This window comes from Dermochelys coriacea, chromosome 5 (genome assembly GCF_009764565.3).
Source record: "Dermochelys coriacea isolate rDerCor1 chromosome 5, rDerCor1.pri.v4, whole genome shotgun sequence".
NCBI lineage: Eukaryota > Metazoa > Chordata > Testudines > Dermochelyidae > Dermochelys > Dermochelys coriacea.
Window position 1 is genome coordinate 592233 of NC_050072.1, and position 25140 is coordinate 617372.

Genomic DNA, 25140 nt, shown 5'->3' on the forward strand with positions numbered 1-25140 from the left:
ATCTGTTTTCCCTCTGCTATTTGAATCCTTTCGGTTTCCTCTCTCACCCTTCCAGGTTCCTCCAGCCCCTTTATCAGGAAACCAGCCGATTCACCAATATTAATGACTCTGAAAAAATGCCCCCTCCCCCTACTGCCTTCCCCAGCAAGGACAAGAAAGGGGCAGAGGAGACAAGGAGTAAACAATGACTGCTACCAAATATGGAATTAACAGCCAGCGATGAAGCCACAGTCCAAGCATTTAAACATCCTGTTGGGCAGATTTAAAGGGCCAAGGAAACAGCCTACTGGATAGGGAGCCAGGCCCCAGGGAGCTCACTGAGCAGCCAAGCTAGGCACCAGAGCAGGGGACAGAGAGGAGAGAGCAGAGTGGGACTGGAAAGTCATGAGATTAATTACGGAAGGAACAGAGTCAAAAATTCCCTCTCACTAAGTTTCCCACCCAGACACCCCATGGCTGGGGGGTTCCTGGGCACTCCGTGGGGCACGCTGCTCCCCACACCCAGGTAGTGACAGCCTTGCTCCTTAGAAGGATGCCCCCCAACTGTCCATCTGTCTCTGAAAAGGGCCCATGGAGCAGCCAGCCTGGTGCTCAGGCTGTGGGGGCAGGACAGCCAGCACTGCAGTTCCCCTTTTCTGGGTTACATCTGCATTCTGTCCCAGGCGACACCAGCTCTGGCCAGAGCACCCACTTCAGACCACAAGCGTGACAGACACATCCCAGCTGATGGGGGAGAACTGGAGTTATGTGCCCTGCCCCAGTGCCCTCTCCTCTGGGCACAATCAGCCTTTTGTTTTGGGCTGTCAGAGCTCCAGCCAGCCCCGCTGCCAGGCCAGTCCTGCGAGCAGGAATTCTCAAGAGCACCCGGTGACCTGAGTCCCCCCTTGCACACCACTGGGGAGCAGACATGGCTGCAGTAAAGGCCAACACGGCTCCCGCTGTGGAAGTGAATCCCAGCCCCTCACTCTGCAGGGTAAGCGCCAACACCAGCACTGAGAGCCAGACTCTGCCTCCTGGGCTCGGAAGGGCAGGAATCCAGCAAGTTTGGATCTCCACAGCCAGCAATCCTGTCCCATGGCTAGGCAAAGGGGAGGGAAGTTCTAATGTCCCCTCCTTCCCCCAGCGCTCTGCTGCCAGCTCCAAAGCAGAGGGGTGGGGGAAGAAGACTGACACTCAGGCAGCAGAGCCAGGGCACTGGAGAGCGCCCAGAAATCGGGGTCCTTCGCCGAGCTCTGCTACTGACTCCCGGTGTGACCTTGGGCCAGTCACATAAGCCAGCCATGGGGCTAGTACTTCACACACAGAAGATGACAACTCTGTTGGTGCTAGCGAGATATCCACAAACAATGGTGAGAGGACTGCAGAGTACCCAGATAATTTACAGCATTTAGATCATATTCCAAAATGACCTGCTTCTGGCACCCTCCCCCCCGCAGTCACCTTCCCTCAGGCCCCCAGCCCTCCAAAGGCCCAAACAGAAACATTGCCAGGCTGGGAAGGGGGCACTGACAGCGCAAGCTATAAATAACCCCCAAGGTGCCAGTGCACCATGCATGGGACGAGAGCCGTGCCTCTTGCAGAGCTGGGCTGCTAGAATGTAGTTGGGGTTGGTCCTGCTTTGAGCAGGGGGTGGGACTAGACCTCCTGAGGTCCCTTCCAACCCTGACAGTCTGTGATTCTATGAATTGGCTCCAAACAGCAGAGTGTGTCAGGCCCCAAGAAGAGCGAACACCAAGAGCAGCCTGGGCCCCCAGGGATGTCCCATTAGAGCAGCCCTACAGGCAAGACAAGACTCTGCCCACCCGAGCCCCACCTCCCAGGTTCTCCTTGCTCTTTTCATCAGGCCAGCTCCCCTTATTGGGAAATGGGGGATCAAAGTCATACCAGACATGTGGCTGGGTAGTTATAACAGCTGCCACCCCACCTGGGACCAAGCACAACATGGACCTTTCTGCATCCTGCTTCCCCAAGATGGCATTTCTGAGCCAGAGGCGGGAGTCCCGGCTCTCCCTGCCCACAGCCCATGTGTGAGAGAGCAGCCTCACCAGGATCAGAGCACCTAGGTGATCTCCAACCCTAGGGTGAGACTCTTCCCTTCTTACCACCACCGAGCTGCATCCATCCACGCGACAGGACCTGCCATGCAGGACTGGACCTATGGCCAGCCTAGCACCAAGAGGGATGGGGGCTTCTGAGGAAGGCAGCCCCTCTGACATGCAGCTGTGCGCTACCAAAGAGGGATGCTACTTCCTCCTGACCCTGGGTTAGAGGCCAGCCTGTGTGCCCAAGCCGGAAGGACGTCAGAGCTGCTGTCACGCTGTATCCTGCTGAGTGCCCACAGATGCTGCTATTGTTCTTTATGAAAATTAACCCTTCCCATCGCAGACACAGAACTGCTGCCACTGCCATCCCCTGGAATTTCACACTTGTAACTCTGAACTCATGGTGCTAGCAAGATACCTGATTACCCTGGGAAGGCCCCTGATGTGCCCTCTCCCCATCTTCAGCAGGCTTGGGGCTGAGCCTCTCTTAGCAGCCATGGAGGCTTCCCCAGTAACAGGTTGAATTTCTTCAGGTTTGAGCAATCAGCCTCCTTCCTCCCCACTCTTCTGGTTCTTGCTGCTTTTCCAGGAGGGAATGGGCACCAGCACTAACATGGGATCTTTCATGGGCCCACAAGGGCTGACTGTATGGGCTTGCGTGTCAATACATGTAGCCAAGATCGGACTAGCTAGAGAGTTCTGGACCCCCAGCATGCCAGAAGTAGGGGCATGCTGCTCTCCTTGACAGTCCTGCAGAGGAAGGATAATAGCTTCCCCCAACACTTTACAGGAGAGGAAGCAGCTGTCAAACATGCACAGTGCAACCCCCTCTGTGAAGCCCTCAGTCTCACAGCAACATAGGAGCGAGCAGGGGCTTGTTATTGCATGTCCTTTGTTTTGATTCCACAGCAGGGTAGATGTGAACTTCAGAGAGTCATTTGGAGGTGACACTGTGGTTAATAGAGATGGGAGTCTCTTCATTCCCAGCCCATTTTGGTGGCTGAACCCCCTCCAAAACTAGGATCTCCATCCCCAAAGTGCAATTTTCAAAGTGCAAGTGAAACTCAGTTTCCACCTGAATATCTGGATCATTTTCCAAGGGGTTGAATGGCTATTTGGAAAATGCACCAGGAGGAGCAGGAAACCTTGAGTCCTGGCACAAGGGACAAAAGGTGCTTCTCCTGCTGGGGCTAGGAACCTCTAGAGATGCTTGGTGCCATGACAAGCTATAGCGATGGGAGGCGTTGGAAGTTCATCCTTCCCTCATCTCCATCACATCCAGGATCACTTTGCAAACCAGCTGAATACAGAGCCTGCCTGGAAGATGCAAATAATGATGCACAGAATCTCATCAGGTAGAAATTAAACTAATTGCACGCATCCTCTCTGAACATATGATCACTAAATTCAATTCAAATAGTGCACACTCTGGTGTGGCATGCTCCATCACAAACTCTCATGATGCTGACTAGTACTAACCAGTCAGCATAGTCACGATTAAGTCCTGAACCATGGATTGCCTACACCGCAATGAGAGGTGTGACTGCAGCATGTGTAGACACACCCAAACTAGCTTGAAGCTAGCTACCATGAATACTAGCAGCAGTGAAGTTGCAGCAGCAGAGAGTTCAGTGCAGGCTGTACAAGCCCACCCATGACCCTAGGTACTTACTTGGGTGGCTAGCCCACCCCAAAGTCCATGCTGCCAGTTTTGCTGGTATTGGTACTTGTGATACCTAGATTACAGCTAGCTCAGGTATTCTACATGTGCTACAAATGCACCTCTGATTGCAGTGTAGGCATTTCCTAAGCGACAATGCTGAACATGCCTTGCCTTGGATGGCAGTCAGCTCACTCGATTTCACAGGTATGCTGTGATGCAGATAGCCCCTCTCCCACTTCTGCACTAGCCCTGGTGCTAGGAATAGTGGGCATGCCCGTGTAGACCAGCCACCAGTGTTTATCACCCCACTGCCTGATGCTGCTTGGAGTGGTAAAAATGCCTGTCCCCAATTAGCACTTGCACTCCCACCAGTGGAGCTGTAACCCTGCTAGCTTTCCCATAACTGCCAGTGCAGACAATGGCTAAGTATGCCTGAAATAGCACAGGGGGCCCCTGCAGGACCAGCTTTACACAGTGCCCGAGAGAGCTGGGGAGGCAGATTGTGCCTACGTGTGACAGCAGGTCTGTTCCTAAGGAAAGTGCAGCTCTAGAGACTTTGAGCAGGGTGACAGCAGCTGGCTGAACTGACCAAGTCACTGTACAACAGAGAAGAGCGAATGTTTTTTCAAGTTTGCCTCTGCTATTCCAGCCAGCATCCACCTGGACAGGAGCCAATTAGTGACAGATTGACATGTCTGCTCTGGTCCTCCCATGTGGAAATAACATCCACCACTTTGGCAGCATCAGGCCCTTCCTTTGAGATGCACATCACCCAGCCCCAGGGCCCAGAGTCTATCATTCAGAGTAACTGTAATAAGCTAGAGACCCTGTCAAATCCTGTGCAGCAGGTCAAGGCTATAAGAGCACATTTGGGAGGCATAATTGGCTCCTCAGCTTGGGGCATCAACCACCTTTCTTTCAGGGAGATTCCCACGGTTACTTTTTAATGTTTCAATTCATCACCAAACCCTCTCACCCCACCTCCATCAAAACAGCAGCGTGTAGATATGATGCTGTGTTGCTGTCCCTGAGGGGCTCTGTACAACAGGGACCCCGCAGTCTCTCCAGGGCAGCCTAGGTCTCTCCCTGCTGCTCTTTTTGCAGAGATAATTTCCCTACCTCATCACTGACAGCAGCTCCAGGGGCCCTGGGACGTCCCCAGGGAGTCACCAGCTGATGCAGTCAAGCAAGCTGCCTTCAACAAAGAAACTCAGCCTACTGCTACCAAGAGAGGGTGTGAAGTCCCCATGGCAGGAGAAATCAGTGCCCGAGATGAGACACTTGCCAGCAGGGATGGATTCAGGAGGACAAACTCACTCCAACACTAAAGCCCCACTGGAAGTAGGTGCCCCATTAAAGCTCCCACCCTGAAATCCCTGGCAGGAAGCGATTACAGTGCTCAGAAAGAAAAGGAGTACCGGTGGCACCTTAGAGACTAACAAATTTATTAGAGCATAAGCTTTCGTGAGCTACAGCTCACTTCATCGAATGCATCCGATGAAGTGAGCTGTAGCTCACGAAAGCTTATGCTCTAATAAATTTGTTAGTCTCTAAGGTGCCACCGGTACTCCTTTTCTTTTTGAGAATACAGACTAACACGGCTGCTACTCTGAAACCAGTGCTCAGAAAGAGTCAGAAAGATACAAGTTCGTTAGCTCAGTGACCCAATTTATCCATGCCAGCAGCAGGTCAGGCACGCCACAGGCAGGGGTGAAACATGGCTGCAAACCAAACACTGCAGGCCATCCAGCCTGTCACCAAGAGATTCTTGCTGGCGAGAGATTTCCTGGGAGGTGTGGAGTAAACCCCAGTGGTTTTACAGCTCAGCATCTGGAACGTGCCCAGGAAGCCTTATCCAGTGCAGAGCTTTTAACTCAGGGGGAGGGAGTGAGGAACCTGGAGGAAGAGTCACAGGGCACGAGAATTACTAAAGATGGAAAGTGCCTAGCTCACCACAGCTGCCTGGCCTTGCTGCCCAATTAGATCAGTCATGCACATCCATTAATCACATATCTAGCCAGAAACAGTTACATTGCTCAAATGCTCAGAACAACGACCAGCTGGGGCTGAGTCCAGGGATGGAGAGGCAGAGGTACCCCCAGAGCCAACACATAACCTGCTACCACTTTCATATCCATGTTCCCACACCCCCTCCCAGGAAAAAAAAAACAAACAAACAAAACACTGCTCTTTCCCTAAGTACTCAAGGGTCATTCAGAAATGATGCCCCCTCACAAGAAAAGGTGCAGAATCAGAGGGCAAAGCAACCCAGGCACTGTTTCTGAGATTGGCCTAGCTGAACCGGGCAACGTCCCTCCCCACAGCATGCATCCATCCACACATGCTGGAGACCATCAGCTATCCGCGCGTGCACACGCGTATACATGCGCACATGCACACAGACCTTAAGAACCACAGAATCACCAGGCCTCACCCCAGAGAGCTGCAGCAGGGGAACCAAGACAGAAGGGCAACCCAATGTTTCCATCCAACAGATTAAAGCTGGGTCAGGACCAAGAGATGCACATGGCATCCAGGATCCAGTTCTCAGCTGAACACCGCAGAGAAACGGGACAGAATCATCTCACCCACGTGCGATGGGCATTATTGTTAACAGACATTCCTTAAGGTACAGTGCCCCGCTACAACCTGCCCACACACTTTCCTACCACCAGCAGCTCTGGGAAGGGTTCTGTACTTTGTATGCCAAAGTTAGTAAGAACCCCTCTTCCATTCCCCACACACACACCCCAAAGGAGCCCCCCCATAAGCATCTACACTGTGCATGCCAAGGCAACCTGCAAGACTCCCTCTGAGGACAGCTATCACCTCCCAGGCCATTTCAGCTAACCTATCCCCTCCCCTTCTGGCACTGGGCAGACGACAAACCTGTTCCACAAAACCCTGCCCTACAGGCATGGAATCAGCAGCATGAGGGAGACAGAAGCTCCAGGCAACACTTCCAGTGGAGGACACAAGCCTGTGCAGAAGCCAGTACAGGGAGGAGAGGATAACTTCTGGGAGCACAGTCCAGGGGGCAGCAGAAGAGGGATGGAGGTTAGAGCTCCAGCGGGAGTTGCAGCCTGCGTTGCATTTCCTGGCAGGAGGCAGCAAACCCCACCCCACCTCAGCACACACAACCAGAGTTCAGCTCCTCATAGCCCCATCTCCTCCCGCCTGAGTAACAGTGAGCAGCGCCTGACTCAGCTCAGCCGAGACAGCAGTGGAGCAGACAGGGAGGGGGAAATAAACTCCAATCCTCCTACAGCCCAGGAGAGAAGCCTTGGCCTTTCCCTGGACAGCAAGATTCAGCAGTCTGGTGGGCCCCGCAGGACCATGGCCCCTGTGAAAACCTGACACAGACGGGCCCAACACTGCCACTACTGCAGCCAGAGAGAGGGGGACAAGGACAGGCTGCACAACTGAGGGAAGCCAGCAACAAAGCCAATGCATAGGATTTTAGCAGACCCACAGAGAAACCAATAAGGAGAGGTGTAAGAGCACAACCCCTTGCCCCAGGTGCAGTGAATCCTAGCACATGTTTCAACTGGACCCTATCTGGAAGCATCTTTCAGATTCATCTCTGGCTAGAAGGAAACTGATCAACTCAAAGCTCCCCTCCTCCTCACCACAGCTCCTGGCAGAAAGGAGCTGTACCACCCCCTCAGCCAGCTGGCTGCTCCAAGGGACATCCCCATTACTCTGCTATTCCCCCAGCCTTTCTGGGTCCCCCTCACTGCAGGTAGCTCTGGCTGTGCCACTCAAGCTTCTCTGACCAGCAGTGTGACAGTGGTATCAGACTTACCCCCCCAGCCTGTCCATGGGAACCCAAAGAGCAGCCCTGAAACTGCCCCAGGCTTTGTTAATCTCACTCTGAGGTTGCTTGGAAAACTACCAGAGGCAGCAGAGACCCAAGAGCTCCCTGTCTGCAGTCTCAGGCACTCAAGTGCATTCAGAGAAGGGCTAGAATTTGTGGGTGGTGTTTAAATGAAAGCTCAGATCCTGCAGAAACTGAAGAGACCCGAGACCTCGACCTTTGCAAGTTTCCTACTAACCACTACTTCCTGCAGCAAGGCCTGTTTATGCAAATGTTACTGTAATTAGCAGATGGCAAGAGAACTGGACTCAGTCTGAGCAACTGAGCAGAGCCGGACAGAGCCATCATGGAGTAAGGGCTGGGCTGGAAAGCAGAGAAACTTCACTCTACAGCCTCTGTGCAGCTGCCTGCCACCCCCAAGCTGCTGCCTGCTCATCCCACAGGGAGAAAGAAGCAAGCTATGGCCGAAAAGCTAAAAACAGGAAGCAAGAGCTTCAACTTCAAACGAATAGTGAGTGCATACCCCAGGCAGTAGAGTGCTGCTCCCTGTAGTGGTCAGGGAGGAGCTAGCACAGGAGGCCAACCCCACACTGAGGCCAGAGGCCCCTTTGCTCAGTGTTCATGGAACTGTCAGAGAACGTTTCTGGGGAGGTCCAGAAGCAGAAGTGACAGGCAGGGAGGATGGTATCTGCTGAAGGCATTTGTCCCGCTGTGCTGGGTCAGTAAAATGAGCCAGTCCCAGCTGCCAGGCTGTTAAATTCGTTAGTGACACAGCCTGGCAGACAGGTAGTCTGGGAGCTGCAACAGCAGGGAAAAGGAGCTTGGGGGTCAGATGCAGGGTACCTTGCCTTCTCCCACAGCAGCTCCCATCCTCTCCGCCAGCAAGTCACTGAGTCAGCTGGTCTGTCTCGGCTGTCTACCAGGCTCGGGGCTTGCACAGCCACTGATTGATCATTACCCTGCAACACGTGTCTCCTGCGCTTTGCAACCCGCACGCTGGGCACACACGCCACCCATGCCCGGCCTCCCCACCCCCCCAGACTGGCCTCCCCCCCAGACTGGCCTCCCCCCCCCAACCCCCTGAGCCTGGCCTCCCCCCCAACCCCCTGAGCCTGGCCTCTCCCCCACCCCACCCCACCCCCAATGCCTGGCCTCTCCCCCACCTCCCCTGAGCCTGGCCTGGCCTGCCTCCCCCCCAACCCCCTGAGCCTGGCCTCTCCCCCACCCCACCCCCAATGCCTGGCCTCTCCCCCACCTCCCCTGAGCCTGGCCTGGCCTGGCCTGGCCTGGCCTCCCCATCCAGGCCTGGCCTCCCGCCCCCACACACACCGCCCCACCGCAGGCTCCCGCGCACCAGACCCCGGCCCCGGCCCCGGCCCCGGCCCCGGCCGCTCTCGCGCCGCCCCGAGCACTGACCCGCCCGGGCCTACCTGGGGCGCCAGGCGGGTCCCGCTGCGGCGCTGCTCCGGACGCGACTCGCTGGGAGGAAAAGACAGAGCGACGCCCCCCGCCCTCAGGGAGACGCTCTGTGCTGACTCTCTGTGGTAGCGCTGCGCGCTCGCACCGCCACGTCCCACCCCCAGCGCGAAGCCAGCCGGGCGCCATCTTGGTTGTGGGCAAGGCCCGGCCCCGCCGGAGTAGGGCCAGGCGGCGCCACGGACCCGCCCTCAGGCAGGCGGCGGACTCCGAGCGCCGGGCCCGAGCAGGGTCCAGCAGGCAGCAGCCGCCCCCCCTCGTTTTGTCCCAAGAGCCCGCAAGAGACCCCGCCCATCCCGCCCCGCCCCACTGATCTGACCCCGCCCACCCCGTCCCGCCCCGCCCACCTCATCCTGCCCCGCCCCACTGATCTGACCCCGCCCATCCCGCCCCGCCCACCTCATCCTGCCCCGCCCCACAGATCTGACCCCGCCCACCCCGCCCCGCCCCGCCCACCTCATCCTGCCCCGCCCCACTGATCTGACCCCGCCCATCCCGCCCCGCCCACCTCATCCTGCCCCGCCCCACTGATCTGACCCCGCCCACCTCATCCTGCCCCGCCCCACTGATCTGACCCCGCCCATCCCGCCCCGCCCACCTCATCCTGCCCCGCCCCACAGATCTGACCCCGCCCACCCCGCCCCGCCCCACCCACCTCATCCTGCCCCGCCCCACTGATCTGACCCCGCCCATCCCGCCCCGCCCACCTCATCCTGCCCCGCGCCACTGATCTGACCCCGCCCATCCCGCCCCGCCCACCTCATCCTGCCCTGCCCCACTGATCTGACAACGCCCACCTCATCCTGCCCCGCCCCACTGATCTGACCCCGCCCACCCCACCCCGCCCACCTCATCCTGCCCCGCCCCACTGATCTGACCCCGCCCACCTCATCCTGCCCCGCCCCACTGATCTGACCCCGCCCATCCCGCCCCGCCCACCTCATCCTGCCCCGCCCCACTGATCTGACCCCGCCCATCCCGCCCCGCCCACCTCATCCTGCCCCGCCCCACTGATCTGACAACGCCCACCTCATCCTGCCCCGCCCCACTGATCTGACCGCGCCCTCCCTGCCCCGCCCCGCCCCACTGATCTGACCCCACCCATCCCGTCCCGCCCACCACATCCTGCCCCGCCCCACTGATCTGACCCCGCCCACCCCGCCCCACCCCGCCCACCTCATCCTGACCCGCACCACTGATCTGACCCCGCCCACCCCGCCCCGCCCACCTCATCCCGCCCCGCCCCACTGATCTGAACCCGCCCACCCCGCCCCGCCCACCTCATCCTGCCCCGCCCCACTGACCCCTCCCCGCCCACCTCATCCTGCCCCGCCCCACCGATCTGACCCCGCCCTCCCTGCCCCGCCTGCCCCGCCCCGCCCCGCCCACCTCATCCTGCCCCGCCCCACTGATCGGACCCCGCCCTCCCCGCCCCACCCCGCCCACCTCATCCTGCCCCGCCCCACTCATTAGACCCCACCCTCCCCGCCCCAGCCCGCCCACCTCATCCTGCCCCGCCCCACCGATCTGACCCCGCCCTCCCCACCCCGCCCCGCCTGCCCCGCCCCGCCCACCTCATCCTGCCCCGCCCCACTGACCCCTCCCCGCCCACCTCATCCTGCCCCGCCCCACCGATCTGACCCCGCCCTCCCGCCCCGCCTGCCCCGCCCCGCCCTCCTCAACCTGCCCCGCCCCACTGACCCCTCCCCGCCCACCTCATCCTGCCCCGCCCCACCCCAGTGACCCTGCCCTTCCTCACCCTGCCCAACCTGCCCTGCCCCACTGACCCCGCCCTTCCCACCCCGCCCGCCCATCCTGCCCCGCCCCCCCAGTGACCCCACCCTTCCCCACCCCGCCCAACCTGCCCTGCCCCACTGACCCCGCCCTTCCCACCCCGCCCAGCTCATCCTGCCCCGCCCTCCCCACCCCTTCTGCCCCGCCCCGGCCAGCTCATCCTGCCCCGCCCCACCCCAGTGACCCTGCCCTTCCTCACCCCGCCCAACCTGCCCTGCCCCACTGACTCCGCCCTTCCTCACCCCGCCCAACTCATCCTGCCCCACCCCACTGACCCCACCCCACCCATCCTGCCCCGCCCCACCCCAGTGACCCCACCCTTCCCCACCCCGCCCAACCTGCCCTGCTCCACTGACCCCGCCCTTCCCACCCTGCCCAGCTCATCCTGCCCCGCCCTCCCCCGTCACTCACAGCCCTCGGCCCCGCCCTCCGGCGTCACTCACAGCCCTCGGCCCAGCCCTCCCCCGTCACTCACAGCCCTCGGCCCCGCCCTCCGGCGTCACTCACAGCCCTCGGCCCCGCCCTCCGGCGTCACTCACAGCCCTCGGCCCCGCCCTCCCCCGTCACTCACAGCCCTCGGCCCCGCCCTCCGGCGTCACTCACAGCCCTCGGCCCCGCCCTGCCCCGTCACTCACAGCCCTCGGCCCCGCCCTCCCCCGTCACTCACAGCCCTCGGCCCCGCCCTCCGGCGTCACTCACAGCCCTCGGCCCAGCCCTCCCCCGTCACTCACAGCCCTCGGCCCCGCCCTCCCCCGTCACTCACAGCCCTCAACCCCGCCCTCCCCGTCACTCACAGCCCTCGGCCCCGCCCTCCGGCGTCACTCACAGCCCTCGGCCCCGCCCTCCGGCGTCACTCACAGCCCTCGGCCCAGCCCTCCCCCGTCACTCACAGCCCTCGGCGCCGCCCTCCCCCGTCACTCACAGCCCTCGGCCCAGCCCTCCCCCGTCACTCACAGCCCTCGGCCCCGCCCTCCGGCGTCACTCACAGCCCTCGGCCCCGCCCTCCCCCGTCACTCACAGCCCTCGGCCCAGCCCTCCCCCGTCACTCACAGCCCTCGGCCCCGCCCTCCGGCGTCACTCACAGCCCTCGGCCCCGCCCTCCGGCGTCACTCACAGCCCTCGGCCCAGCCCTCCCCCGTCACTCACAGCCCTCGGCCCCGCCCTCCCCCGTCACTCACAGCCCTCGGCCCCGCCCTCCGGCGTCACTCACAGCCCTCGGCCCCGCCCTCCCCGTCACTCACAGCCCTCGGCCCCGCCCTGCCCCGTCACTCACAGCCCTCGGCCCCGCCCTCCCCCGTCACTCACAGCCCTCGGCCCCGCCCTCCGGCGTCACTCACAGCCCTCGGCCCCGCCCTGCCCCGTCACTCACAGCCCTCGGCCCCGCCCTCCCCCGTCACTCACAGCCCTCGGCCCCGCCCTCCGGCGTCACTCACAGCCCTCGGCCCAGCCCTCCCCCGTCACTCACAGCCCTCGGCCCCGCCCTGCCCCGTCACTCACAGCCCTCGGCCCCGCCCTGCCCCGTCACTCACAGCCCTCGGCCCCGCCCTCCCCCGTCACTCACAGCCCTCGGCCCCGCCCTCCGGCGTCACTCACAGCCCTCGGCCCCGCCCTGCCCCGTCACTCACAGCCCTCGGCCCCGCCCTCCCCCGTCACTCACAGCCCTCGGCCCAGCCCTCCCCCGTCACTCACAGCCCTCGGCCCCGCCCTCCGGCGTCACTCACAGCCCTCGGCCCCGCCCTCCGGCGTACTCACAGCCCTCGGCCCAGCCCTCCCCCGTCACTCACAGCCCTCGGCCCCGCCCTCCCCCGTCACTCACAGCCCTCGGCCCCGCCCTCCGGCGTCACTCACAGCCCTCGGCCCCGCCCTCCCCCGTCACTCACAGCCCTCGGCCCCGCCCTCCGGCGTCACTCACAGCCCTCGGCCCCGCCCTGCCCCGTCACTCACAGCCCTCGGCCCCGCCCTCCGGCGTCACTCACAGCCCTCGGCCCAGCCCTCCCCCGTCACTCACAGCCCTCGGCCCCGCCCTCCCCCGTCACTCACAGCCCTCAGCCCCGCCCTCCCCCGTCACTCACAGCACTCAGCCCCGCCCTCCGGCGTCACTCACAGCCCTCGGCCCCGCCCTCCCCCGTCACTCACAGCCCTCGGCCCCGCCCTCCGGCGTCACTCACAGCCCTCGGCCCCGCCCTCCGGCGTCACTCACAGCCCTCGGCCCCGCCCTCCCCTGTCACTCACAGCCCTCGGCCCCGCCCTCCCCCGTCACTCACAGCCCTCAGCCCCGCCCTCCGGCGTCACTCACAGCCCTCGGCCCCGCCCTCCGGCGTCACTCACAGCCCTCGGCCCCACCCTCCCCCGTCACTCACAGCCCTCGGCCCCGCCCTCCCCCGTCACTCACAGCCCTCAGCCCCGCCCTCCCCCGTCACTCACAGCACTCAGCCCCGCCCTCCGGCGTCACTCACAGCCCTCGGCCCCGCCCTCCCCCGTCACTCACAGCACTCAGCCCCGCCCTCCGGCGTCACTCACAGCCCTCGGCCCCGCCCTCCGGCGTCACTCACAGCCCTCGGCCCCGCCCTCCCCCGTCACTCACAGCCCTCAGCCCCGCCCTCCCCCGTCACTCACAGCCCTCGGCCCCGCCCTCCCCCGTCACTCACAGCCCTCGGCCCCGCCCTCCGGCGTCACTCACAGCCCTCGGCCCCGCCCTCCGGCGTCACTCACAGCCCTCGGCCCCGCCCTCCCCCGTCACTCACAGCCCTCAGCCCCGCCCTCCCCCGTCACTCACAGCCCTCGGCCCCGCCCTGCCCCGTCACTCACAGCCCTCAACCCCGCCCTCCCCCGTCACTCACAGCCCTCAGCCCCGCCCTCCCCCGTCACTCACAGCCCTCGGCCCCGCCCCCTCCAGCGTCCCCGTCACTCACAGCCCGGTGCCCCAACGCCCCGTCATTCAGGCGCCGGCTGGGGGCGGGCTCTTCAGTGCTGTCGGGGTGACATTATTTCCGGCCAATGGGGATCCGAGCCAGCCCCAAGCGCACCAATGAGCGGGCTTTCGGCGCAGGGGCCGCTGGGGGTTGTGGGCTCGGTGACGTCATTCTTGATGCGTTGGAAGCGGCTCGGCGCAGCGGACGGTGCCGAGTGAGGTATGGGGGGGGTCGCCTCGTGCGGGCGGGGGGTCGCCGGGGCCGGGGCGCGACCGCTGGGAGAGAACCCAGGAGTCCTGGCTCCCACCCACCCCGCTCTAACCACTAGCTCCTGCTTCCCTCCCAGAGCTGGGATAGAACCTAGGAGTGCTGGCTCCTGGCTCCCAGCGCCTCTGACTCTAACCACTAGGTAAAAAGAAAAGGAGTACTTGTGGCACCTTAGAGACTAACAAATTTATTAGAGCATAAGCTTTCGTGAGCTACAGCTCACTTCATCGGATGCATTTGGTGGAAAAAACAGAGGAGAGATTTATATACACACACACAGAGAACATGAAACAATGGGTTTATCATACACACTGTAAGGAGAGTGATCACTTAAGATGAGCCATCACCAGCAGCAGGGGGGGGAAAGGAGGAAAACCTTTCATGGTGACAAGCAGGTAGGCTAATTCCAGCAGTTAACAAGAATATCAGAGGAACAGTGGGGGGTGGGGTGGGAGGGAGAAATACCATGGGGAAATAGTTTTACTTTGTGTAATGACTCATCCATTCCCAGTCTCTATTCAAGCCTAAGTTAATTGTATCCAGTTTGCAAATTAATTCCAATTCAGCAGTCTCTCGTTGGAGTCTGTTTTTGAAGCTTTTTTGTTGAAGTATAGCCACTCTTAGGTCTGTGATCGAGTGACCAGAGAGATTGAAGTGTTCTCCAACTGGTTTTTGAATGTTATAATTCTTGACGTCTGATTTGTGTCCATTCATTCTTTTACGTAGAGACTGTCCAGTTTGGCCAATGTACATGGCAGAGGGGCATTGCTGGCACATGATGGCATATATCACATTGGTAGATGCGCAGGTGAACGAGCCTCTGATAGTGTGGCTGATGTGATTAGGCCCTATGATGGTATCCCCTGAATAGATATGTGGACAGAGTTGGCAACGGGCTTTGTTGCAAGGATAGGTTCCTGGGTTAGTGGTTCTGTTGTGTGGTGTGTGCTTGCTGGTGAGTATTTGCTTCAGATTGGGGGGCTGTCTGTAAGAAAGGACTGGTCTGTCTCCCAAGATCTGTGAGAGTGATGGGTCGTCCTTCAGGATAGGTTGTAGATCCTTGATGATGCGTTGGAGAGGTTTTAGTTGGGGGCTGAAGGTGATGGCTAGTGGCGTTCTGTTGTTTTCTTTGTTGGGCCTGTCCTGTAGTAGGTGACTTCTGGGTACTCTTCTGGCTCTGTCAATCTGTTTCTTCACTTCACCAGGTGGGTACTGTAGTTGTAGGAATGCATGATAGAGATCTTGTAGGTGTTTGTCTCTGTCTGAGGGGTTGGAGCAACTGCGGTTATATCGTAGCGCTTGGCTGTAGACAATGGATCGAGTGGTATGATCTGGATGAAAGCTAGAGGCATGTAGGTAGGAATAGCGGTCAGTAGGTTTCCAATATAGGGTGGTGTTTATGTGACCATCGCTTATTAGCACCGTAGTGTCCAGGAAGTGGATCTCTTGTGTGGACTGGTCCAGGCTGAGGTTGATGGTGGGATGGAAATTGTTGAAATCATGGTGGAATTCCTCAAGAGCTTCTTTTCCATGGGTCCAGATGATGAAGATGTCATCAATTTAGCGCAAGTAGAGTAGGGGCATTAGGGAACGAGAGCTGAGGAAGCGTTGTTCTAAGTCAGCCATAAAAATGTTGGCATACTGTGGGGCCATGCGGGTACCCATCGCAGTGCCGCTGATTTGAAGGTATACATTGTCCCCAAATGTGAAATAGTTATGGGTCAGGACAAAGTCACAAAGTTCTGCCACCAGGTTAGCCGTGACAGTATCGGGGATACTGTTCCTGACGGCTTGTAGTCCATCTTTGTGTGGAATGTTGGTGTAGAGGCTTCTACATCCACAGTGGCTAGGATGGTGTTTTTAGGAAGATCACCAATGGACTGTAGTTTCCTCAGGAAATCGGTGGTGTCTCGAAGATAGCTGGGAGTGCTGGTAACGAAGGGCCTGAGGAGGGAGTCTACATAGCCAGACAATCCTGCTGTCAGGGTGCCAATGCCTGAGATGATGGGGCGTCCAGGATTTCCAGGTTTATGGATCTTGGGTAGCAGATAGAATACCCCAGGTCGGGGCTCCAGGGGTGTGTCTGTGCGAATTTGTTCTTGTGCTTTTTCAGGGAGTTTCTTGAGCAAATGCTGTAGTTTCTTTTGGTAACTCTCAGTGGGATCAGAGGGTAATGGCTTGTAGAAAGTGGTGTTGGAGAGCTGCCTAGTAGCCTCTTGTTCATACTCTGACCTATTCATGATGACGACAGCACTAAACTAAAACCCCTCCAACGCATCATCAAGGATCTACAACCTATCCTGAAGGACGAGCCATCGCTCTCTCAGATCTTGGGAGACAGACCAGTCCTTGCTTACAGACAGCCCCCCAATCTGAAGCAAATACTCACCAGCAACCACACACCACACAACAGAACCACTAACCCAGGAACCTATCCTTGCAACAAAGCCCGTTGCCAACTCTGTCCACATATCTATTCAGGGGATACCATCATAGGGCCTAATCACATCAGCCACACTATCAGAGGCTCGTTCACCTGCGCATCTACCAATGTGATATATGCCATCATGTGCCAGCAATGCCCCTCTGCCATGTACATGGGCCAAACTGGACAGTCTCTACGTAAAAGAATGAATGGACACAAATCAGACGTCAAGAATTATAACATTCAAAAACCAGTTGGAGAACACTTCAATCTCTCTGGTCACTCGATCACAGACCTAAGAGTGGCTATACTTCAACAAAAAAGCTTCAAAAACAGACTCCAAGGAGAGAGTGCTGAATTGGAATTAATTTGCAAACTGGATACAATTAACTTAGGCTTGAATAGAGACTGGGAATGGATGAGTCATTACACAAAGTAAAACTATTTCCCCATGGTATTTCTCCCTCCCACCCCACCCCCCACTGTTCCTCTGATATTCTTGTTAACTGCTGGAATTAGCCTACCTGCTTGTCACCATGAAAGGTTTTCCTCCTTCCCCCCCCTGCTGTTGGTGATGGCTTATCTTAAGTGATCACTCTCCTTACAGTGTGTATGATAAACCCATTGTTTCATGTTCTCTGTGTGTGTGTATATAAATCTCTCCTCTGTTTTTTCCACCAAATGCATCCGATGAAGTGAGCTGTAGCTCACGAAAGCTTATGCTCTAATAAATTTGTTAGTCTCTAAGGTGCCACAAGTACTCCTTTTCTTTTTGCGAATACAGACTAACACGGCTGCTACTCTGTAACCGCTAGGCGTCACTCCCCACCCAGAGCTGGCGGAAGCACCCAATAGCCCTAACTTCCAGCCCCCCTGCTCTAACCAGGGGACCCCACCCGGAACTGGGGAAGGAACCAAGAAGTCCTGTCTCCCAGCCCCCCCCGCTCTAACCAGGGGACCCCACCCGGAACTGGGGAAGGAACCAAGAAGTCCTGTCTCCCAGCCCCCCCCCGCTCTAACCAGGGGACCCCACCCGGAACTGGGGAAGGAACCAAGAAGTCCTGTCTCCCAGCCCCCCCCCGCTCTAACCAGGGGACCCCACCCGGAACTGGGGAAGGAACCAAGAAGTCCTGTCTCCCAGGCCCCCCGCTCTAACCAGGGGACCCCACCCGGAACTGGGGAAGGAACCAAGAAGTCCTGTCTCCCAGCCCCCCCGCTCTAACCAGGGGACCCCACCCGGAACTGGGGAAGGAACCAAGAAGTCCTGTCTCCCAGGCCCCCCGCTCTAACCAGGGGACCCCACCCGGAACTGGGGAAGGAACCAAGAAGTCCTGTCTCCCAGGCCCCCCGCTCTAAAGCAGCTTAGCTGATGTTGCGGGATTTTGGCATGTTCCTGAGCTGTCGTTGCAAGGTGGCATGGCATGGTGAGGCAAAGGAATTGAAACCAGAGTTAGGCTGAATCTGTTTCTGACCCCCAGGGAAGAGGGTCCCCTGGGCCTGCAGGCTGTGTAGAGGGGTGGGATCACCCTGTGCAGTGCAGGGTGTAGCTGTCTGTTTAGGGCTCAGAATCGCAGAGGGAAGCAGTGCAGGGTGGCTGCAGAAAGCACACATGGTGCAAGTAATCAAGGATCGGTGTAGGCCGGTCTATTGCCAGGGGTGATCACTGGGGCAGTGGCTCATTGCCGTGGAATTGGCCACTGGATGCTCACAGAGAACTAGTCTGATTCTCCATCCCGTCCGTGGGCTGTCTGTCCGCGGCTCCCCAGAGCTCAGAACTGGCCAGGAGAGGGGTGTGTTTTGAGGCTGCATGATTGGTCCCTTGAGGGCCCAGACATAGGGACCCAAGGCAGTAAGGCGATGGGGGAGCCTAGCGCTGCCTCAGGCTCTGCCTCTAGGCACACTTCTGCAGCTATGCCTTCTGACTCAGCAGGGCAGAGCCGGCTCCCAGCCTTCCTGTTCCTCAGACAGGCTTGCAGGGGCAGAGAGTGTGGCAGCCACATGACCCCCATTCAGCGTTGTCTGACGTGCCCAATAGCTGATGTCTTGGCTGCTGGGTTTGCACGCGCGTGCGTGTGTGTGTGTGTATGTACACACGTATGTTGGGAGAGGTGTCGCTCTATGTGCAGAGCAGCTTTTATGACCCTTACTTCTGAATCACCTGCTGTAGCCCGCAGGGGCCTGGCTGCCTGTCTGGGGACCTGTTCAGTGTGCTCGCTGGAACAATGGGGCCCCTGCGTCCCCCCTTCCTCTCACCACCTTGCTTCCTGCTCCTTTGATGCAGCAGATGGAGTGATCCACCAGGGTTGACCCATGGACAACCTCCCATTTCCGAGCAGCTGCTGCTGTGCTGAGATTCAGGCTTCTGGGATCTGTCCTCCAGCTTGGTCACAAGTTGATGCACCTGTCATCCAGATCTGAGGCCTCCAAGGAGTGCCGGCCTAGCTGACATCAGGCCAGGGTGCAAAGAATCTTTTGGCTCTAGGGAAAGCTGCAGGAGCCAGTCTCGTATCGGGGCTGGGTGAGGCGACTCCCCTGGGCCCTGCCCAGCCAGCTGCGCCTTGTTGCAGCGCTCTAACACTGTGAGGTGCCTTGGCCGCATTGCCTGCTTTCATTGCCCTTCTTGTGAGCTGCTGGGCCCAGACAGTGCATGGCCAGCCAGGCACAGGTGCACCAGTAGTCTTGCTGCAAGAGTCTCCGGGGCCTGGCTTTGCATGTATTGTACCCTTCCCTGTAGAACTCCTGGCAGTTACAACCGTAGAGATGTGAGTGCCCAGGCAGAGGGGCAGGAGGGAGGTCCTGTCCCTCTCCTGGATGCGAGGTGGATCTCTCCCATGGCCCCTGGATGGCCCTGTCTGTCTTGCTCAGATGTCGTGCCCAGAAGAGGTGGTTGCCTCTGCAGATGACGAGCTGCTCAGCTTCCTCCTGGTGGATGATGCTCCCTGTGCAGAGTTCTCAGGGGACGAAGCCAACCTGCTGGGAGACTGGGGTCTGCTGGAGCCCGAGGTGAGACTGCTGTCTGGTGCAGAGCATAGAGAAGTGAGCTGGGCTGGGCTGTGGGAGGGGGCTTTCAGGCCTCCATCCTCTGCTTAGCAGCAACTTTTCTCTGCAGCTCCTGAATGACAAGGAGGTAGAAGACTTTCTCAGCTCCCTGCTGAGCCCCTTTGAAGAGGGGCAGAGCGCCTTGCAGGGTCACTTGCCTCTCGACAGTGATAGCGGCATCTCAGAGGACCAGAATCCCTTCCCCAGCCCCAGCAGCTGGGATGTGTCTCCGGCCAGGGACCTCGCTTGCAGCCCTTTGAGCTCTGACATTGTGCAGGTTGATCACAGCTACTCCCTCCATCAGGACGGGACGGTGCTGGAGAGCGTGAGAGCTGACACCACAGAAAGAGACATCTCCATTGACCTGGGTAAGGGGTAGGTCTTGGGAATCCCATTTCCGCAGTTTGAGCCCATGGCTACTGGCCGTGCTCGGCTTGGCAGGGAAGCAGCCTAGCACTTGGTGCTGTCTGCCAGGTGGAAAAAGAAGGCCGGAGGTTGGGAAGAGGGGTCTGGCTGGCCTGCTGGCTCAATCTTTCTCTGCCACAGGGGGTGTACAGTGGGTGGCGCCTGACTCTCGTTCCTCTCCCAGATATGTGGGGGGACTCGGGAAGTACAGAGGAGACGCTTGTCGAGGAGCAGAGTTTCAACTTCCCGGTTGCTGTGCCCATGGATGACTTCGTGCCTGGGACCCCCATGCAGGTACTGAGGCCCCAGGGGCAGGCCTCACTGCTAATGCTGGTGGGCCCCTTCCTTCCCTCCTCACTTGCACCTCCACTCCCTGTTCGGGTGCTGACTCCCTCCTACCCTGGGGGCTTCCCTCGCTAGTTCAGAAGAGGGGGTTCTCCGTGCTCAGCAGCAGGTTGGTTTGTGTTGTAGTTCGATTTCCCGGAACTGATCCTGACAGAAGAGGAGAAACAGCTTCTGGAGAGAGAGGGTGTCTCCTTGCCATCCCACCTGCCCCTGACCAAGGTGAGTTCACTCCTCCCCCCCCCGCTCTAGTGCATGGCCCCTCCCCTCACTCATTCCTTCAAAGGGGGCCTAGGCCAGAGACTGATAGGAGCCATGAAGAGGGGGCCCCATTACCAAGGTGCAGGGCTGGTGTCTTGCTGAGAGGCTCGGCCTGCCGCTCCATGATTGGGGATGGTGCTGGATTCCTGCCTTGGACCCTGCTTGCGGGGCTCCATCTTCCATAGCAGCCACTGGCCAGACCCCAGCTAGGTGATCTGAGCCACTGCCCCTCTAGCTGCTAGAAGGAAGAAGGTGTCGCGGAGGTGTGGCCTGCTGCTGCCGCTCCCTGGCATGCTGGCCACTGTGGAGGGATGGCGGGGTCTGTGCTGCTGTGGAGAGTTTCCCAGCAGCAGGAAAGCAAGTGAAGTGAGTCTTGACAGTCCTCAGCTGCCCACGGGGACCTGAAGAGCATTGTTGTGCCTGTTTGCATTCTCCAGATGGCTGTGCTGCATGGGGCCGTGTTCTGCAGGGACACTGGCTCAGGCCTTCCCCTCCTGCCAAGGAGTTTGGCCTGGTCTCCTAAGGCCAGTGACTCTTTCAGGCCCTGTTTTCAAGACCTCTGGCTGGGCTGGGTTCTGGTGGGCCCGCCCGGTGTGAGCCGGAGGCCAGGCCCCGGCGTGCATGCCCGCCCGGTGTGAGCCGGAGGCCAGGCCCCGGCGTGCATGCCCGCCTGGTGTAGGGGCTGTGGGCTGACGGCAGTGGAAGTAGGTGTGGGTGCACATGCAGAGACTGGAACAGCAGAAGGTGCTGTCAGAGCTGGGGCTCCTCTGCCTTTTGTCTCCCTGCTGTGCTGATAGTGCCCCTGGATTTCCTGACGCACTGGAAGGCAGCAGGTGACTTTGCCCTCTGGGCCAAGGCCTGCAGCTGGGTTCCTAGTGACACCACAGGCAAAGCATGTGAGAAATACCTGGAGTAACCTCTGCCCTCCCTAGGCCCTTCCTGCCCCTGGCCCCATGGCAGATACCCGCCAGCTGCTCCTCCCTGTGCTCTGGAGGATCCTTGGCAGGGTGGGATCAGGGCTCTCGCCCCAGAGTGTGGAGGCCCAGGCATGGCCTGTAACCTGAGCTGGCTGTTTCAGGCTGAGGAGCGGCTCCTAAAGAGAGTCCGTCGAAAGATCCGGAACAAGCAGTCGGCCCTGGACAGTCGGCGCAGGAAGAAGGTCTATGTGGATGGCTTGGAGAGCAGGTACCGGGGCACAGCAGTGGGTTTGCATCCCCCCAGGATGTTAGGGAGTGATAGGCCCAGCAGAGGGTGTCGCTTCTCCCGTGGGTCTGGGGAGCGCTCACTGCCAGAGTACTGGGGTAGTGAAACCTCTGGCATAAGGACACCAAGCGCTTGCACTCCAAGCGCTGGAGGCAGCTGCCAGCCCCCGGGCCCAGAGGAGCAGAAGCTGATAGGCAGGGCCTGTTTGTACCACGCTCTGGCGGAGCTGCAAAGCTCCGCTCAAGGGCTGAGACCCACCGGCTAATGAGCCCTTCCCCCTCCCCTGGGAGCCGCGTTCTGCCAGACACTCCTGTTGAGCTGCCTTGGCACCAGGGCAATGCCTGCTGCGAGTAACCCCAGCAGCCCCATACCCTGGGAGCAGAGCTGGCTCGGCAACAGGGCAGTGCCTGCTGCGAGTGACCCCAGCAGCCCCATGCCCCGGGAGCAGAGCTGGCTCGGGGCTCCAAGCACTGGTGTGAGCGTGCGGAGGAGTGGGACCTGATTTTTACCACTCAGAGGTTTGTCCCAGGGTAACCCCAGCAACCCAGTCTGCTTGCTCTGCGACTGTACTGCTAATTGGTGGCTGCCCATGGCTCTGCCTCCTAGCTGTGTCAGAGCAGTTTGGTTGTCTGTGCCCCCAGCTTGTGGCTGTGCTAGGGACAGATGAGGTCACACCTGCCCCCCACCCTCAGGACATTCTGCACCAGGCACTGAGCCAGGACTCTCCTGAGCCAGCAACGCGGTTTCCCCTGGGGGTCAATCTGACTCTTTCCTCTCTCCCTGTCACTGCTTGGGAAGGGTTGTCACCTGCACGGCGCAGAACCACGAGCTGCAGAAGAAGGTGCAGCTGCTGCAGAAGGAGAACATGTGAGTTCCTGACACTCCAGACATGAAAACCTGGGGGCAAGAAGGTGGGAAAAGGGGCACTGTCTCCCTGTGCCCCTCCAGTCAGCACTGACATGCCAGGGGAGTGAAGTCTGTTCCCCAGGGTGGAGGGACACGGCGGTCTGTGCGGGGCTCGGTGGCAGGATGGGAAGCTTGGGATCAGGAGCTGCACTCACCTGCGTTTCACACTTTGCCTTAGGTCATTGCTCGAGCAGCTACGGAGGCTCCAGGCCCTGGTGAGACAGTCCTCGACCAAAACCACCACCGCCAGCACCTGTGTCATGGTGAGTGGCCCCGTAGCCGGGCATTGGCCCCAGCTTCTGCCCCCCGGATCTGTGCTGGCCATGTGGGTGGTGCTGAGGAGCCTCCTTGGCTGGAGTCATGCGCTGGTGCTGATGGCTCGGTTGTCTCTCTCCAGGTCCTGCTCCTATCCTTCTGCCTCATTCTCTCACCCAGTCTCTATCCGCTCGGAGCCAGAGTACAGCAGGAGGAGTTCCGAGGAGGTGAGTCACTGGCTGCATGGGGGTGAGCGGGAGGGGCAGGATTGTGCCCTACAGTGAACTCTTCCGGGGTGAATGTTCCTGGTGATGTGGCCCCAGCACAGACATGGTTTCGCAGTCGCAGGCTTATGCCTCGTGTGCGTGGGGCCTGTTTGTGGGTTGCTCTGCTGTCCTGTCCCACCACAAGCTGCTGGCAAAGCTGCTCTCCCCTGCCCTGCGCAGAGTAGGGCCAGGAGAGCCTGGGGTCAGCCCCCATCCTGGCGCACGACGTTCTTGGCGATGTCAGGCTGACTCTCCTCTCTCTTACAGTGCTGTCTCGTCAGATCCGGGAGTACCCGAGTGACACGGCCCACTTTCAGGCAACAGCTGCCCAGCAGGCAGAGAGGCCTGAAACACGGGGGGAGCGCACAATGGAGGGGCTGGCCCTGGAATCTGAGACGGCCCCGCTGCCAGGCAGCCTCAATCACTCCCGGGATGGACACCGCCCACCCAAGGCGGAGCATGGCTCTGCCATCAACAGTAACTCATCCTCCGACCCACCGCCAGGAGCCAGCTCTGAGCTGGGTCCCCCCCACCAGCAGCCAGAGCAGCTTCCTGGGAAGGGCCCCCTGCACTCTACTGAGCCATCAGCCTGGGGGACCAAGAAGCAGGAGTGGGTGGAGCGCACCACCAGCATAGTCATCCAGCAGCACCGTGCAGAGGAGATGTGAGCGCTGGGCACCTCGTGCTGCCTGGCTGTGAATTTGCCGGGGCCGTTTTGACTGATCCTTGTCTACGCAAATGCTTCTAAATGCCCCTGAGTGGGGTCTGTCTCCTGACCCACCAAACCTGACTGGGGGGCAGCTAGGCTCCGGGGTAGCAGGAAACAGTTCTAGCTGCAGCGTGGAGGGGGCCAAGTATGGGGAGTTGGTGCCATGCAGCCCCTTCCCTCTCCAGATCAAGCACCTGCATTACTTAGTTCCCTGCAGCTGGACGGAGTGGGAAACCACTTTGATTGGGCTGGGCCCCTGGGTCTGGGTGCCCTTAGCAAGTCCCGCAGCTCCAAGCGACCTGTCCCTTCCAGTAACACGATGATTCCCCATCCCTCAGCAGGGCACGCCAAGCCCCTATGCCCCGCAGGGGCTGCCAGCTGGGTGTGGTTCGGCCAGGGGACAGCACTAAATTTCTCTCATCGACCTCCCTCCTGCAGAGCCCCAGCCACTGTTCTTGGCGTGGCTGGGGGCGGCTGCAGGCAGAGGGTCCCTGCCCAGCGCTGTGTGCTGCCTCCCTGCTGGCCAAGGGGCTGCTGATCATGAGCCCCTTGAGGGGAGGGGGCTGCACTGCTGCAGGGGTGGAGGTTCAGAGAGCCCTGAGGGGCAGCCTCTGTAACGGCTGGTGGGGCCTGTGGCAGGGGGGAGGACTAGGTCAGCTGGGCTCCTCCATAAATTGACCTCTGGCCTGCAGCCCTGGGCAGGTGTTGCTGTAACGTGGCTGAGCCATGGGATGAGGACTGCCAGCTGAGCCAGCTCCAGCCCAGGAAAAGGAGAACAAGGGGGCCTGGTCCAGCAGGCTCCTAACTGCTACAGTAATGGCTCTGTTATAATAAAGTGGACCCGCTGCTGGGTTGTCCCCTGGGTGCAGTGTCTGTCTAACCCCACAGCTGCCTCCCAGCCACACACGGGGGCATGTCACTATGCTCCCAGGGCGAGACTTGACCCTTATTGACCTGGGGCCTGTTCCAGGCCTGCTCCCTCTCCAGGGCAGGGGTGCTGTGTTTCAGCCAAACCAAAGAACCAGCCTCCTGCAGGCAGCCTTTGCTCAGAAGCAGCTGAGCCTGTTCTCCTGAGGAACCTGCTTTGCCCCATGTGCATTTGGAACCTCGCTGTCTCCAGTCCCAGGAAGCCAGGCAGGGCCTGAGCCTGGTGCAGCCAGGGCCAGCCCCACCCTGTTTGGAGAGAGGGGCCTGGCCCTGCCCCCCGGGGGAGACAGGTGGTAAAGCAGAGGGGGAAAAGTGGGGCTCCCTGGAGCACCAGCCTCAAGGACTTTATCCAACAGAAGGTTCGGGTGATGATCACACTCGCGGTATCAGTGGGGGAAGAGGAACTTGATACGCCAGGGTCCTTCTCTCAA

The 25140-nt window shown here is 59.9% G+C and overlaps 2 protein-coding genes across 8 annotated transcripts in view; one reads left to right on the forward strand and one right to left on the reverse strand.

Annotated features, from left to right (window-relative positions):
- The window catches only part of TLN1 (talin 1), a 142788-nt gene extending 133570 nt beyond the window's left edge, over positions 1 to 9218 (reverse strand). For all 4 annotated transcript variants that reach the window (XM_038401695.2, XM_038401689.2, XM_043514657.1 and 1 more), the window contains exon 1: positions 8953 to 9218. The gene's annotated coding sequence lies outside the window, so the exon portion shown is untranslated. The remainder of the gene's footprint in view (positions 1 to 8952) is intronic.
- A 4519-nt stretch (positions 9219 to 13737) lies between these two features.
- Positions 13738 to 24644, forward strand: CREB3 (cAMP responsive element binding protein 3). Of its 4 annotated transcripts, none has more exons than XM_043514662.1 (11): positions 13738 to 13923; positions 19262 to 19399; positions 19506 to 19803; positions 20025 to 20134; positions 20312 to 20404; positions 21522 to 21628; positions 22445 to 22513; positions 22731 to 22815; positions 22950 to 23034; positions 23341 to 23940; positions 23974 to 24644. In XM_043514662.1, the coding sequence occupies exons 2-10, from the start codon at positions 19262 to 19264 to the stop codon at positions 23739 to 23741; spliced, it is 1386 nt and encodes a 461-aa protein (XP_043370597.1). In that variant the 5' UTR covers positions 13738 to 13923; the 3' UTR covers positions 23742 to 23940; positions 23974 to 24644. The 4 variants fall into 4 exon arrangements, with proteins under 4 accessions (XP_043370597.1, XP_043370595.1, XP_043370596.1 ...); XM_043514660.1 differs by having other exon boundaries at positions 13776 to 13923; positions 19131 to 19399; XM_043514661.1 differs by having other exon boundaries at positions 13817 to 13923; positions 18678 to 19399.
- The last annotated feature ends 496 nt before the right edge of the window (positions 24645 to 25140 follow it).

Bases quoted from the DNA above. Each gene is read 5' to 3' on its own strand.
- CREB3 (XM_043514660.1), top strand. From the start codon at position 19,208: ATGCGAGGTGGATCTCTCCCATGGCCCCTGGATGGCCCTGTCTGTCTT. The intron at 19,400-19,505 runs GTGAGACTGCTG...TTTTCTCTGCAG, and splicing joins GGGGTCTGCTGGAGCCCGAG to CTCCTGAATGACAAGGAGGT. The intron at 21,629-22,444 runs GTACCGGGGCAC...CTGCTTGGGAAG, and splicing joins GTGGATGGCTTGGAGAGCAG to GGTTGTCACCTGCACGGCGC.